This window comes from Vigna unguiculata, chromosome 1 (genome assembly GCF_004118075.2).
Source record: "Vigna unguiculata cultivar IT97K-499-35 chromosome 1, ASM411807v1, whole genome shotgun sequence".
Lineage (NCBI taxonomy): Eukaryota > Viridiplantae > Streptophyta > Magnoliopsida > Fabales > Fabaceae > Vigna > Vigna unguiculata.
In genome coordinates this window covers 26,292,937-26,308,973 of record NC_040279.1, presented here as the reverse complement: position 1 = coordinate 26,308,973, position 16,037 = coordinate 26,292,937, and the positions used below count along the sequence as shown (strand labels likewise).

The window sequence follows — 16,037 nt, the reverse complement described above, 5'->3', positions numbered from 1 at the left end:
AAAAAATGTGCAATGGGGTAAAATTGTCCTGCCAAAATCAGCTTTAATATATTAATATATTAATATACATATTATTATTATAGTTCATTGTTCTTGATACCCAACAATCTATTGTCACTTCCTGAATTATCCTTAAGTTATACAATTTTTTTATTTTATAGTAAAGTAAATATTCAAGTAAGTATAGCAGGTCTCAGATATTTATGTACAAAAATATTTAAATTAAAAAAAAAACAGAGATAAGATCCAAAAAAAACACAGGAAACGGAACCTTGTATCCAATTTGCTGTCAATTCCAGTATCCATTCCAGTATCCAACACTGCAACAGCAATAAGTTTGGTTAAAAATAAATAAAAACTATCCAAAAGAAAAATAAAACCCCAACTTCCAAACCTCTTCCATCTCGGCGGCGGAGGCGGCGGTCGTGCACGGCGGTGCTTCACCTTCGAGACTTCTTTCATCTGTAAGTATATCGGATCTATCGACTCCTCGAAGAACTCTCCTTCTCACTGTTCATCGTGAGCCGCTTCTCTTAATTTATTTATCGCATGCTAGGTTTCGAGTTCTTCAAACAAATTGAATCGACAAAGTTTCTCTGTGTGTACTGGCGCTTTTCTTCAACCAAGTTTCGCATTTCTTGATTTTGACCAAACCATTTTCTTTACCCATTTTTTTGGTTATCGACATTATGATAGAGCCGAGACCCGAATGAGTCTTATAGCTTCCACTATGGAGAAATATGGGTCCTATTCGGTCGGTGTTATGTTACATGCGATGCATTCACATCCCTTTAAGGTTATTGCACTGTCTTCTGATTCTTAATGCATAAGGAAATACAAGTGGTGTTTCTATCACTTGCGGTTCTCAATTGTTTTGTTCGATTTAGAAATTATTATAATTTTTTGACTATTTTACCGTTCAGTTGTTGCGGATGTGCTATGTTTGCTGGTTTGTAGTTGTAGTAAATAGGGCTTTACTAGAGCGTGAGAGTGAGATTTGGAGGAGGTTGTGGCATCTTGCTATTGCAGTGTGTTGATGACTAAATCTTATTTCTGGAAGAGTCAACTGTGTTGTACTAAATTTTTGAATATCCTTTTCCCTCTTCATTAATTTCATGTAGACCTTCCTAATATTCTTTCCCTCGTATTTTTAGCTGTGTGCCATATTTTGTAATTCCTTCTTGCTTATTTTGAAGTTCCTAATCCCTTGACCTTGAGCTTTGTTAAGTGCCATGATCCTGGACCAAACAACAAATGATTTTGAAGCAGGAATGATTGGAATGTTTTTTAATTAATGAATTGATTTATTTTTTCACAGAAGGTTGATGTATTAATGTTGGTGATGTGTGCTCAACCTGAAATCTTCTTTATGTTGTGGCTCTTTGTCCAGGTTGCTTAGAGGCTATAGGAGATAAGGAGGAAATTTTAGATCTAATAGGTTTTGTCTGTCGACATGATTGACAGTAGAACATTATAGTGTTATTTGATTGATGTTTCCAATTTTACCTAGTAGGAATAAAAGCTTAATTGTTGTTACTGTTGTTGAAGTGGGAGAAAGTGAAGATTCATCTGTTTATTGAATGATTGATTTGAGTGGTAAATGTTCCTGGGTTACTAAGGGAAAGTCCTTCACATATGTTGGAAATGGGTCTAATAAGTCACACGATTGTCCAGATTCATGTAGCTATTAGGAAAATGTATTTAGTGCACTTTAACTATTAAATGTAAAACTCTAGAATCAATATAAATATAAGGTTGCTGAGTTATTTTTTACTGTAGAATTCACTAAATATTATTGTTCAACTTTGTATTCGAGTGGGTTTGATCTTGCTTTGTCTGTCTGCTCTTGTGGTCAAGTTTCTTGTCCAGTCTGCTGTTGTTTGCTGCTGCTGCGACCTGGGCTGCTCTCACTGTTCATGACACTGCTAATTAAAGTTGCTCACTGTTTATGTTCATTCATGATGGTTCACATCCCTTTCTGTTGTTATTCGTTGTTCTTTTCTTTACATTCCTGACTTGCCTTATGCTAAAGTTATGTCACATGCCGCTTTGATATTAGCTTGTCTTAGTTTCTCCATTTTTTCTTCTCTGTTGTTATAACTGAATTTCTACAAAACATATCTATTGGCCCTTTTTTTAGCACCATTCTTTCTTTCTCCCCTTGAGGTAATTAGGTGTGGAATTTTGAACTTCTTCTCAGTCATTATCATCAACTGCATTATCTATCGGATTTACAGAGGTGGCTTCTTTTTCTCTAACTAATTTCCAAAACTTTTCATTGAAACTTTTGCAAGTCTTGGTGCAAGATGCAACACTATCCTTTGCCTTTAGATGTTCTTTGGTTCTAGTAATTCCCCTCTTCATAAATGTTCACAATTACTGACAATATTGTTCAAGTCAGTTTCATCCAATAAATGTCAATAGTTTCAACCCAGGTTATTCTTGTTAGATGTTCTTGAACTATGTACTTCAATTGCCATTAGGGTGCTGGAAAATAAATGTAGTTTGTGTTTCAAATTTATATATTAGAGAATAACTATTTAGTAGAAAAGAAGAAAGAAAAAGGGGAGGGTGTGTGGTGCAATAGGCAATGCTGCTCTGCAAATAGAGGAAAAAGGAGGACAAACCATAATGGGTGGACCAAGGCGCATAGCAAAGCGATGGTGATGACACAGCTTATAGTACGAACAATGATGGGAGGCTCACTGTAGCAGAATGATGAACTAGACAATGGCGATGCTAGTGCAACAGGATGGAGGCATGAAGGGGCAAAATCGAGAAAGGAGATGCAAGGAAGTAAGGAGTGGATCATGTTGGGGGTGTTCTAATTTCGTTTGGTTTTGGTTTGGGTTGTGATTTGTATGACCCTACCTTTTTACACAACAGTGCAAAGTGAATGTTGTTTTATTTTAAATAATTATGATGCACATGTCATTTTTAAGTTAGTGCTTGAACTTAACCACTTATTGTTAATTTGATCTCTAAAAGTAGTTTTGAATTTTCGATTATGTCCTAGTTGCACATAAATTATTAACAAAGACATCACCATCTTCTTTCTTTCTGTATTTTTTTCTCATATTTGGTACCCTCCTTTCACAAAATGTATGTTCATCTTGACTTTCGTGTCATCCATCTTTATATCAAGTTCACCATTTAATATACAATTCTTACTGCCTTAAGGTGTATTGAGCACTAGCCTTAAGGCTTAATGTTTAGTTTGAGTTACTTTCTTACCATGTTGTAGTTTCTTTGACCAAATAATATGTGAAGGTAAAGGGTTGATATTGTTTGTTGTGCTAAGGAAATGACTATATTTTGTTCAATTAAAGTTAAAATTAGAAAAATCTTATAGCAGATCTTAAAGTTGAGTGCTGCCTATGTATCTAAAAAATTTGCTTGATATGTATGTATTTGATCATATTAAATTAATTTATGATTGATCACGTATAGTAGTAGTTATTTACTAAATCCAAAACAACACTTATAATATTTTATACCAAATCTTCTATCTGAATCAAGTTAGTAACTTATATATTATTAATGTGTGTAAAATTTTTATAACCTACTTTTTACACTCTTATGATATTTAAAATCATATTTTAAAGCTTACATTGGATATTGTGAGCATTTAAATTTTAAATGGTAAACTTGGTATAAAGATATATAATATGAAAGTCAAGGTGGATCATAAATGATTTGAAATGATTGTAGAAAATATGAGAAATAAGAAATTGAAATGGGGACAATGGCCATGTCTTTGATTGAAAATTTGAGTACAATGTAGGACTTAATTGAAAATTTGAAAGTACTTCCAAGGATCAAAATGACAATAAGTGGTTAAGTTTAAGGACTAGAAGAAAATAACATGTAAGGATGTCATAATTCTTGATAAAAACAACTTTCACATTGGACTGCCACACCATTTACTTGTGTAACTTCAATTGTTGTGTAGACAAACAACGGGCGACAAATGTATAGACATTAACTTTAATGGACCTCTTTTAGTGGCAGGTCATATTTGAGTAATTTTTTCACATTTATGGACTTTTTGATAATTATGTTGTTGTCAAGGACTAAAATGACAGACCACACTTTTAGGGACGAATTTTGTCGTTTACTCATTTCCTAGGGGTAGAAGTTTCAGAATTGAAGTATAGGGTAATCTCCTAGAGGAAGTAGGCTCTTGACATCCAGGAGGAAATTTGCATATTGAATGATAAGTTAGTGGACACTCCAATGAATCCTAATATCAAATTACTTCCTAATAAGGGAATCCTTATCTGATCCTGAAAACTATAGTTGATTGGTTGGTAAACTAAACCATCTTACATTCACTCATCCATATATTTTCTTTTTTGTGAGTCTGGTGAGTAAATTCTTCAACTCTCCTTGTCATGACCGTTGAGATTTAGTGTGTGTCTGTTTTAACGTTTGGGAGCCCATACGCAGGTTCACTTTGCATTGAAAGTCACACAATGATGTTTGACATTTTTTTTTTCTGTTTCATTGAGCACTAAATGTGGGCTGCTTTCAAAGCAACACCCTAAAGCTTCTCCATTGAATGAGATTTTCGTTTCATTCAACCAAACGTAATTTTTTAACTGCAATCCAAACTCACCCTTAGTGATTTGGATATTGAAGTACATGAAGAGTGCTCTAAGCAAGGATCTAATTTACTAAATCGAGGGAAATACTCAAGTAGTTGGATACTCAAATGCAAATTTGGTTGGTTCACTTGGTGATATGCCTATCCAATTTTGGATATTGTGTGTCATTGGAGGAAATTTGATATCATAGAAAAGTATGAAGCAAAATGTTGGAGCAATATAGATTGTTGAAGTAGAATAAGGACATGTCTATGGTAACTTTTGAACTGATATGGCTAAAACAATTGGTTAAAGAACCCAAGTTGGATGGGGCTAAAATGACTGTGATTTGTGATTCTAATAATTGGGTTTATGTCCTCAACTTTACAAAATCTACTTGTAAGGCGATGATTGCCCCCATTTATACATTATAATTTGGCCTTATTCCTAGTTGATGTGAGATCTCCAATATATTCTCTCATGCTAAGAAATGAATATCATGAACATGGGATTAGATATGCGTGGATGGTTTAGCAAGAGCCCTAAACTTGACTGTGACAGTAGCTTTGATATCATCTTAGTAATTGTGGATTTGTACTTTACTCAATTTCACAAAATTAGCTTGTAAGGTAAGAATTGCATCCCACTTCTATATTATATTTTGACTTTATTTCTAGTCGATGTGAGATCTCCGACTCTAATAATTAACCAACTTTGTATATTGCTTCTAATCCAATATTTCACAAAAGGACTAAAGATATTGAGGTTGATTGCCATAGTTAGGACACATTGTTACAATCTCAGTCAATTCTGCTGACTTGTTGGTGCATATGATTTATATGCTACAACTTGAGTGAGGGTGTTGAAAATAAAAAAATTATGTGTATTATTTAGTCCTGTAATCTTTATTTTAGCATGTATAATGTCCTCTGTTCATGCATTATAAATTTGAGTCTATAAACAACTTATATCTGTTTTGTATTCACAAACATGGTATTTTGTCTGATGTCTCTATGTTCTCTAGTTTAACATAAAATGATTGGCTTTCCTTAATAGTTAGATTTTGAATGTTTATTTTTTGTTTCAATATACACATTAAGTTCCGCCTGTTACTGATATCCCACTTGTAAATTATAGGTAATTCTCCAGGATATGTGAAACTTTTCAAAAGGCAGTATGAGTGACGACATATTTGACGGACAGTTGTTTGCTGAGCAGTTGTCGAAAGTCAGCAATACACAACAAAGCATTCAATGTATCCTTCATTGATCCCTATTTTTTGTATTGTTTTTGTTTTTAATGGCAATTTTCTGTTTGGTTGTATATGCATTATCAGATTGCCAATACATTATTCATGCAACTTTGTATGGCATGATTTATTCATTCCATGAAGTACAATTGCAACAACACCTCAATGTGGCTTTTTTGGATTTAGAAAAATAGATGTAAAGAAATGTTGCCTACATAGAGTTAACATTTGTTTTTGAATTAGGATATGTCTAAATTTTGGCAGACAATGGATGTGATGTGACTATGATATAACTTTGACTTGCAGTACCTATAGATTGTTTTTTTTTTTTTTGTATTTTATGTTAAAAAAGCCATTACACTTTGGTCCTGCTTGGACAAATTTCTCCATATGGCCCCTAGGAGAAAAATAAAATATATTTGTTAAATTAGCTTATACAAAAAGAAATGAGATTTTAGAGAAACTATACGGAAGAGTTCTACAAATTAACTTATTCATAAACTAATTTTAGCTTATGGAGAATGTTATTTAACTTTTTTCGTTTTAATTTAATTTCTTTGAATTGTTACGGAGAAATTTATCTGAATATATATTTTTTCATTTACTTTTTTGGTTAAGTACCATGAGAAGTATTTCTTAAATTTTAGTTGTGTTTATTGTTGGGGAGCTGGTATTTTGGTTCTTAAACAACCCTCTCTCTTATCAAATCATAGGAGGGATTGTTGCATCTTGTATTATTATTCATTTGTTAAGCATCCCTGCTTGTGTTCATAGTGAAAGAAAATTGTTGCTGCTATTGAGGCTTTCTCTATAGACGTTTTTACAGGAAATCTGTGATAATTTTTGGTAAAGATTTTCATTATATGATGGTACTGTTTGTTTCACTTGAAATAAAAACAGGTGATTGTCAGTCTTTTAAACCTCTGACTTGTTTTTAACCCTTACCAAGTACTATATTTGATCCTTTGTACAAGCAACAAAGTAGTGCATTTTTTGTTTCTCATTATACGAAATCTTATCCATTTTTCAAATATATTAGTTTTAATATCCTTTTATACCCTTCATGTATTGTGAAGTGTATTAATGAAACACCCAATACTCCCAATACGTGCAAGGGCATGCATTCATTCGCCTATTAACAATTTAAGCCACACTCATTGGTAGAAAAAATATTCATTGGATTATAGTTGTGCCATTAAATATAACTACCCTTAATTCATTTAGTTCTATGGGTTTTTCTTGAATAAAATTTAAATTTATCACATGGTTAGTTAAAATTGACTATTTCAATTGAACTTGATGAATTAACTACTTGTTATATATGATTGGAGGTAGTATAAAGCAAGAAAATTTATAAGGAAATCACCAGCAGCAAAGAAATAAAGACTGAAGAAGCAATGCACTAAGAAAAAAATTGTCAGTACAGACAATGATGGTATTTGGTCAACTGAAACTGAATTGAAGAGTGTGAAGGGGACTGGATGAAAAAATTCTGAATGTTATAGTCATATCTTTTCATGGTGCTGAAATCATCCCCAGCCTGAACGTGTAAAGAATGTTCTTCATAACACTAGATACTCTGTATAGTATGCTAATTTTTCATTAAATATTTATTGAATTTCTGGGTGGAGGGGTGAAAATTTGGGGGTGTCCTCTCGTGTAGGATCTTTTCTTGGTAACATGTTTATGAAGATTTTTTAGTATTTGCTGTTTATGCAGTTATATATTGAATTTTAGATGGGAGTAATTTATTTTTGAAAATGTCTCTTCGCTCTTCCTTTTTATTCATTATGGGGACATAAGTATCTTTTTGGCTTCTATTAATTACCCGACTGAAGTTTTGTTTATGGTTCTTGTGATGGACTTGCTAAATCTATTATGAAATTGGGCTGTAGTTTTTTTGCCCTGTTAGTTCATTATTTTTTTCTTTTGTAGAAGTTTCGTCCCCTTCCCAGTGTTTTTTTTTTTAATATTCGCATTATTTATTTATTTCAATAGCTCACAATAACATTTTTTTCGTACAATTTCTTAAATTTTTCGATGGCATTTTAAGTTTCAGCTATCATTTTGATGATTATGATGAGTTTTTATTCAGAGAAAGAGATGCGTATGAATCAAGGAGACAGTGAATGCTGTAAAACGAAATAAAGCAGCAAAACAAAAGAACTAACAGAAGATTATTTGTCCCTTTACAAATCCCTAAGAGAGGCCCCTCCCCCATCCATCCCAAGAGACAGCGAGCATATGGTGTAGGGAAGCTAAACATAACTTGTTTAAAAGTTTGTTTGAGATGTATTTGTGCCTGTCTGTACCAGAGTTATGAATAAGCTAGTAGCATTTTTCTCATTTTACTTCAGTTGTTCAATCTAATTTCCTTCACATTATTTCTCCTTCCTCTTTCCGGTTATCTATTAGTGATATTTGTATTGCTATCTGTATTTCTTAAGAAATAATTCAGCCTTGTCCCAATCGTGTATTTCTCACCAGAAGAGAGCAAAAGAAATAGTTGAAACTTGGGTTAAATTATTCAATGCTTCCCAGAGGGATCAGCGTATCGCATATCTACACTTGGCTAATGACATATTGCAAAACAGTAGACGAAAGGGTAGTGAGTTTGTCAACGAATTCTGGAAAGTTCTTCCAGAAGCTCTAAGGCGTGTCTGTGAAAGTAATGATGACTCTGGAAAGAAAGCAGTCGCCAGACTAGTAAGTCTCATTTTTACTTTATACAAAATTTCCAAATTAATTGTATAAGACCACAGTATAGTTATTCTCTTCAATCTTTTATGCTTTACTTATATTATAACTGTGTAGAATTGTAGGAGCCTGGTTTCGGTGATATCTTCTTGTTCCTTTCTATTTTTCTGGGAATTGTCCCTTTTTATTAGAATGAGTACACTGAATTGTAAGGTATATTGTTCAGAATGTTAAAACTGTTCAGGTTAAAGTATCTAACTTGTCTATATTGTGCTGTAGTTTTGAATTCAATGTTGTAATTGGTATATATTTCTCCTGCATCATATATCAAACATTTCTCCTTCCAGGTGTGGGTTTCTTTTCTGGGAATTCATTTATGCTAAGTATAATCCACTAAACTATCCTATTCTATCTAATTTTAACATGTGTTCCCATGGGATGTTTTGAAAACCCAGACCAGTCCTTTATTTGGAAGGGGATGATGGTTCAATGTTTTAACTTCCAATTTATGTACAATTGATTAAAATAGAATAATCCTCTTTTCAAAGTTCTTCTCTGTGCAAGTTGGTATTAGAGCCCTCAATTATGTGCCCTTTGTTTTTGTTGTTGTTCCTAGCCACTGTTGCAGTGACGAGTGCTAATACTAACCTAAGCAATGCAGTTTGCAACTTGCAGTCGTTGCCAAACTTGGTTTCTGTCAATCGTGCATGTAATCCACATGTGACCATATGGTGGTGTTTCATCCACTGTGGATAACTCCCCTTTTGTAGCATGAGGGCTCAGTTTCATCTTACCTTTTCTTTTGGTGACTCTTCGAAAACCATTCTTTTTTTCTTTGAACAGAATGCCATTGACTCTCATTTCTTGCTATGGAAGAAAAATGAACAGAGTGTATGTTATTGACTGAATTCTATGTTAACAGTCAATGGTAAAATTGTTGTAACAGACAACTACTTAATAAATTAGTTACATCTAACTGGTAACTAACTACTATACTAACAACGACAGTTTTATTTTGTACAATGAAGTTATACACTCACGTCTACCTGCAAACTCAAGATGACCAAGTTTGTACTGAAGAAAAGAAAATCTAGTGACAAAGGCTTAGCAAATAGGTCAGCCCAATGATCTTGATCAGGAGTGTGCTGCACCACCAGTTGCTTATGCTAATGAGATTTTTTGTTTTATGGGCAGCACATTAATAATTATGAAGAACAAGTTGGATATTAAGATTATAGGCTAACTGAAACCTAGATGTACTAGAGCTAGAAATGGTCAAACCTTAACCATTACTAATGAAGATCAGGTCCTTCCAATAGTGAGGATTTCTGTATATTTTGTGAATTATTTGTTACATGATAAGAATCAGGAAACCATGTAGAAGCTGTGGAAGGAGCAATGCTAGCAACATTGACTTAGGAATCTGGGGCGATTGAATTGCTGTGAGGATCACGACAGTCTAGGGACCAGGAAAATTAAAGTAAGCAGAGTTAGCATAAGGTGGTTGGGGAGAATTGCACTGATTTGAAGCTGGATGACACCACTGCCAAGATTCGTTCGAATCACCATTGATCAATGGAGATAGCCTCAAACTGAGAATTAAATGTTATAGCAACTTGGTGCACTATGACCACAGTCAAAATTGCACTGATTTGAAGCTGGATGATACCACTTCCAAGACTAGTTTGAAGCACCGTTGGTCAATGAAAACAACCTCATTATGATGATTGAATATGTCCATAGTGAAAATAGACTTTGTGTTGGGCTTTTGCCACTAGAACCACATGCATGACCAAAATTGCCTTTGTGAGCACCTTGGCGGTTAGAACCTATGAAATTGGATTTGTAACGTTAGGGTTTATTAAGATGCAATATTTGTACTAACATGATTTTCACTGTCAAAAGTGAGGGTTAGATTTGTAGTATCAACATGAGTGAAATTGATAGGTGTGTAAAGACATTGGAAGCTGAATTGAGAGTTTGTAGTATTCATCGTGCTTTGTAAGGAAATGAAGAATTGTTTCATTGATAACAACAACACGAATTACATTCCAATAATCCTTGTTTGTAATAATTAGATTCTTTAAAACAAGGAAATAAAAGTATGATACAATGAATTGGAAGATCGTAAACATATCTTTCCTAATCACTATGGAGATGTTGAGAATATTTTTGTCCTAATGTTGAAAGTAGTGAAATTTAGGTATACCATTAATTCCCCTGTGTATAAAAGACACATGGTAATATATTTATAATGAAGAATAATAGAGGAAAATATGGGCTAAACCCAAATACACATAATATTGTAACTAACGTAAGATATTCTAACTATTAATATCTTAACAATATCTAACACTTCCATCAAGTTGGTGCATATAAATCATATGTACCAAGTTTGTTACAAATATAATCAATTTCAGGTTCGCGTAAAGACTTAGTGAAAATATCTGCTAATTGATCACTTGAGTTAAAAAACTTAGTCTTGATGTCTCCATATACAAACTTTTCACGAATAAAATGACAATTAATTTCAATATGCTTGGTCCTTTCGTTAGAGCTAAGATGAAGAGCAACCTGATTGTCCCATATAAGTGTCATTTGAGTGACATCTAAAGTGCAATTTTTTAGGTAATTGTTTAAGTCAAACAAGTTCACAAGTGATTGAGGCCATAACTCTATATCTTGCTTCTGCAGTAGCCCTTGCCACAACACTTTAGTTCTTCCTCTTCTAAGAAATCAAGTTACCTCCAATGGAAACACAATATCCAGAAGTACATCTTCTATTCGAAGATCCTGTCCAATAAACATCTGAATAACAGACAACTTTAATATGGTTACTGTGACCATATAGCAAACCTTTTGCAAGAGATACTTTAATGTACTTTAATATACGAATGACTTCATTCCAATGATCTAAACATGTGGAAATAAGAAATTGACTCATCACACTAATTGCAAAGGAAATGTTAGGACAAGTAATAGTGAGATAGTTCAATTTTCCAACTAATCTTTTGTACTTCTGAGGATCTGAGAAAGGCCCCCTTTTATTAGGTAGGAGTTTGGTATTGGGATCTATGGGTGCATCAACAAATTTTGAGTTCATCAACCCAATTTCCTCAAAAATATCCAATGCATACTTCCTTTGAGATATAGCAATACCATTGTTGGATTGTGCTACCTCAATCACCAAGAAATATTAAAGTTTGCCAAGATATTTGGTCTAAAAGTTATGACAAATGTGTTGATTCATTTGAGAGATGCCACAATGATCACTGTGTAAGAACAATTCCATCAACATTTACTATTAAATAGATACACCTGATACTCGAGTGACGGTAAAAGACTAAATGATCTGCCTCACTGAGTGATACCAAACTGTTGAACAACACTGGTAAATTTTTTAGACCAAGCCCTAGGAGCTTGTTTCAGACCATATAAAGATTTACATAGACTACATACCAATCAAGAAGACTCCCCTTGAGCAACAAAACCTGGAGGTTGCTCCATATAAATTTCTTGTAAATCTCCATTAAGAAAAACATTCTTACATCTAGTTAGTAAAGAGGCCATTGTTGAAGACCAACCATGGCTATAAATAAGCGAACAAAAGCCATCTTTGCCCAATAATCCAAACAAAAAATTTGTGTGAAACTTATGGCCAGAAGACGAGCTTTGAAATGATCAATAGTACCATCAAGACCAACTTTGATAGCAAAGACCCACTTGCAACCTACAACGGATTTCCCAGACAATAATGGGACGAGCTCCTAAGTTCCACTATTTGAAGATTGATTTCACAAGCATGGTCTGATGCTAACTAGTATGGGCTAAGGAATCAGCTACAAATTTTGGAATTGAAACAAGTAAAATAGACGAAAGGAAGGTATAAAAAGATGGAGATAATCTATCATAACTCAAGGCAGTATAATGAGGAGATGGAATACAAGTAGAGCATATACCTTTTTGAATGGAAATTAGAAGTTCAAACTCAATTCTCAGAGCTAGAGGGATGGAGGATTTGGCACTAGAGATGAGTCATCTAGTGAATGATGAGAACGTTGTCGACTATACACCTGAAGAGTTGAACTAGACACAATAGGAGGATCACAAATAACACAAATACTGAGTGTAGTAGATGAAGACACTCACAAAGAGAAAGTAGACTTAAAGTAAAGAGAAGACTCATTAAATGTGACATTAGCTGAAATAAAATAACGGCGAATAGAAGGAGATAAACACTTATATCCTTTTTGTGATATGGTGAATCCTAAAATGACACATTTGTGTGACCTAGGAGATAATTTATCAAGACCAAGACTAAAATTATGAACAAAACATGTTGATCCAAAAACTTTTAGAGGTAAGGGATGAAAAGGTTCATGAGGAAACTAAATAGAATGAGGGATTTTGCTATCTAAACCTGAAGATAACATGCGATTAAAAAGATAACATGCCGTGAGAAAAACATCATCCCAAAAATACTGAGGAACCTCACCATGAATTAAATTCTACAAGATGTCTATTCTTGCACTCTATCATCTCATTTTGTTGAGGTTTCTAAGCACATGAGGTTTGACGAAGAATGCCATGAAAAGCCATAAAATGCTTAAGAGAATGTGAAAGGTATTCATGACCATTATCACTGTGCAAAGCTCGAATCGAAATCTCAAATTGATTTTAACTTCATTGTAAAAGGATTGAAATATAGAAAACAACTCAAAACGATTTTTCTTTAAAATTAACCGAGTACATCTCGAATAATCATCAATAAAAGTAATAAAATACTGAAAACCCTAAATTAGACTTAACACGGTTGGGCCCCAAAATGTCATAATGAACTGAGACAAAATGGGATGAAGAATGTTGAGATACTACGAGGAAATAAACTATGATTATGTTTCCCTAATTGACACGGCTCACGACTAATTAGATAAAGTGGACAAAATGGGAACAAATTGCTGCATTTTGGCAAGACTTGGATGACCTATTGATTTCGAGATGGAGCATTCAAATCGTGCCAATGTGTGTAGAAGGTCATAGATGATTTCGACCTTGAGACTCACATCTGGTGCCAATTATCTATCTTGAAATTTGGTCTTCTAAAGAAAAAAGATATTTGGTAAAAGAAATAACACAATCAAGGGAAAGCGTGAGACGACTAATGGATAATAAATTAAATGGAGATTCAGGGACATAAAGAACATTATCAATGAACAAAGAAGGGAGAAGATTAGCAGTACCACACCTTGAGATAAGACCGTAGATCCATCAACCATGGTAAAGGAAAAAGATTAACAATACCAACACCATGGGATAAGACCTTAGATCCATCAACCATGGTAACAAAAGGTAAATAACCTATTGAAGATAGAGAAGAAAACAAAGATTTGTTACTCGTAATATGATCAGTGGCACCTGAGTCAAGAACCTAAGGTCCAAGGGAAGTAAAGTGATTTAGGCCAACAAAAGATCTACTTGAAAGTGCAACAGAAGCCGTGCAACTAGGTTTTTGACGATCTTCATACCATTCGAGAAATGCAGTGAGTATAACAGAGTGTCCTGTGTTATTAGATGAAATAGGATCATTGTGAGGGAGGATTAGTTTGGACCATAGATCGAGGAGGATGACCATGTAAGTCATAACATCTGTCAATCTTATGACCGAGCTTGTGACAATGTTCACACTTGTGACGCTCTTTGCTCGCTTGCGAGAGCAATTATGCTCACTATGTTGAGATACTAAAGTAGAGTAATCATCAACGGAAGCAGGAATGCAACAATCGATTTACTTGGTACACATAAAAGGGTGGAACAAGTAGAAGAAAAATTGAGGGCAACAGGGACCCCAAAATTTGATCACAAACATGAGAATAGTCATTAAAAAGTCAAGTAAAGCCAATAACATAAAGAACTTTGGTCGTTGTTCTGGTTCTTGAGAAGGAGTAGAGGCTGGAGTAATAACTCATTAGAGTCATGAAGGAGAGAATGAATTTTACCCAAATATTCAGCCATTGGAGCCATGATGTTTCAGAGCAACAACATCAATAAGATTGTGACAAACACCAGAAGGATGTTGAGTGTCATTGTTGTATAACAATTTTGCCTATTCTCAAATTTCTAAACATGTTTCATAGGTACGAAATAGTTGTTTTCAATATGAGTAACTAGTGGGTTTGAGATTCATACATAATTGAGCATAGTTTTCAACCCACAGGAAGCTTCAGTTGCATCAATAGAAGTCACACGCTAAGTGAGATAATCAACATACCCCTGACTCTTTAGCCAAAATTTAATGTCTGATGCCCAAGTCTCATAATTAGTGCCAGTTAATTTGTCAATGGTTAGATGCTCATTAACATAATTAGTGTAGATTGACAGATCAAACGAAATGGTAGCAATAGGGAAAGGTAGAGGTTGAAGTCGTAGAGGCCATAGATGAAGAGGAAAGAGAAAAACCCTAAAATCCAAGGTTCTCCAATCAAGGTAGCAAGCACTAATATAGAAAGAGGAGGAGACGATCTTGATGCAGGTGATCGCTGCCGGAGAGGAGGGGTAACACACCATCACACGTGGTAGCAAAAGAGAATAGCTATGCGACTTCGAGAGGTGCGTGAGAGCGCGTGGTTGCTCCGACGGTGACGATCTCTATAGCGTGGTGGTTGCCTATCCTAGACGATTCGATTGATGGATCGATCTCAACGACGGCTTCGGTGGCATCTCCTACGGTGTTGGTGGCGACTCCAACTTTTGTGGAAAACAGACATAGGATAATATATTTATAATGAAGAATAATAAAGGAAAAAATAGGCTAAACCCAAGTATACATAATATTTTATATTTTAACTAACATAAAATATTATAACTAATAATATCTTAACAATATCTAACACCTAACAATCTGTTATTTACATCACTCTGCATCCTGTTGTTAAATAAATATTGGTCCTTCTCAACTTGCCTATGAGATTTTAGTCCGAGAAGGCCCTTTAGTAAAAATGTCTACTATTTGAAGTCTTGTCGAGACATGGTTTGTAAAGACTGTTGTAAAGAATATCTTTGATGAAGTGTCTACCAATTTCATTATGTTTGGTCTTACCATGCTGGGTTGCTCTCATGGATGAGTTGTTATCACAGTAAAGTTGTATATGGATATTAACCTTTATTTTAAGCTCATGGAGTATGATGTTTCTCAAATATTAGGGTAGAATGGAATAAGTTTATTGCTAAGACTACTTCATATTCATACAAATACACACATAAAAAAAAATGGAAAAGTAATTTTGAAATTTTGAAACATAGCTTTTAATCTACTCAAATTTGTATGATTTAGGGATACAATCAGATCGTTATTATTCAGAGATATAATCAAATCCCTATTATTTTGGCTTAAATTAGATCCTTATGATTTAGGGATATTTACATTATACAGTTTAATTATAGTATGCTAAATATGGAATAATAAAATATGATTGCTGACACTCTCCCTCAAGCTAGTGAATATACAT

The 16,037-nt window shown here is 34.0% G+C and overlaps 1 protein-coding gene across 2 annotated transcripts in view; it reads left to right on the top strand.

Annotated features, from left to right (window-relative positions):
* Window positions 1-262: 262 nt before the first annotated feature.
* Window positions 263-16,037, top strand: part of LOC114180169 (regulation of nuclear pre-mRNA domain-containing protein 2-like) — a 31,208-nt gene continuing 15,433 nt past the window's right edge. The window contains exons 1-4 of one of the 2 annotated variants that reach the window (XM_028066509.1): window positions 288-464; window positions 557-796; window positions 5,724-5,841; window positions 8,294-8,541. In XM_028066509.1, coding sequence (XP_027922310.1) covers window positions 5,763-5,841; window positions 8,294-8,541 — 327 coding nt within the window. In that variant the 5' untranslated portion in view covers window positions 288-464; window positions 557-796; window positions 5,724-5,762. Of the gene's footprint in view, window positions 465-556; window positions 797-5,723; window positions 5,842-8,293; window positions 8,542-16,037 lie in introns of both variants that reach the window. The other variant, XM_028066508.1, reaches the window with a different exon arrangement.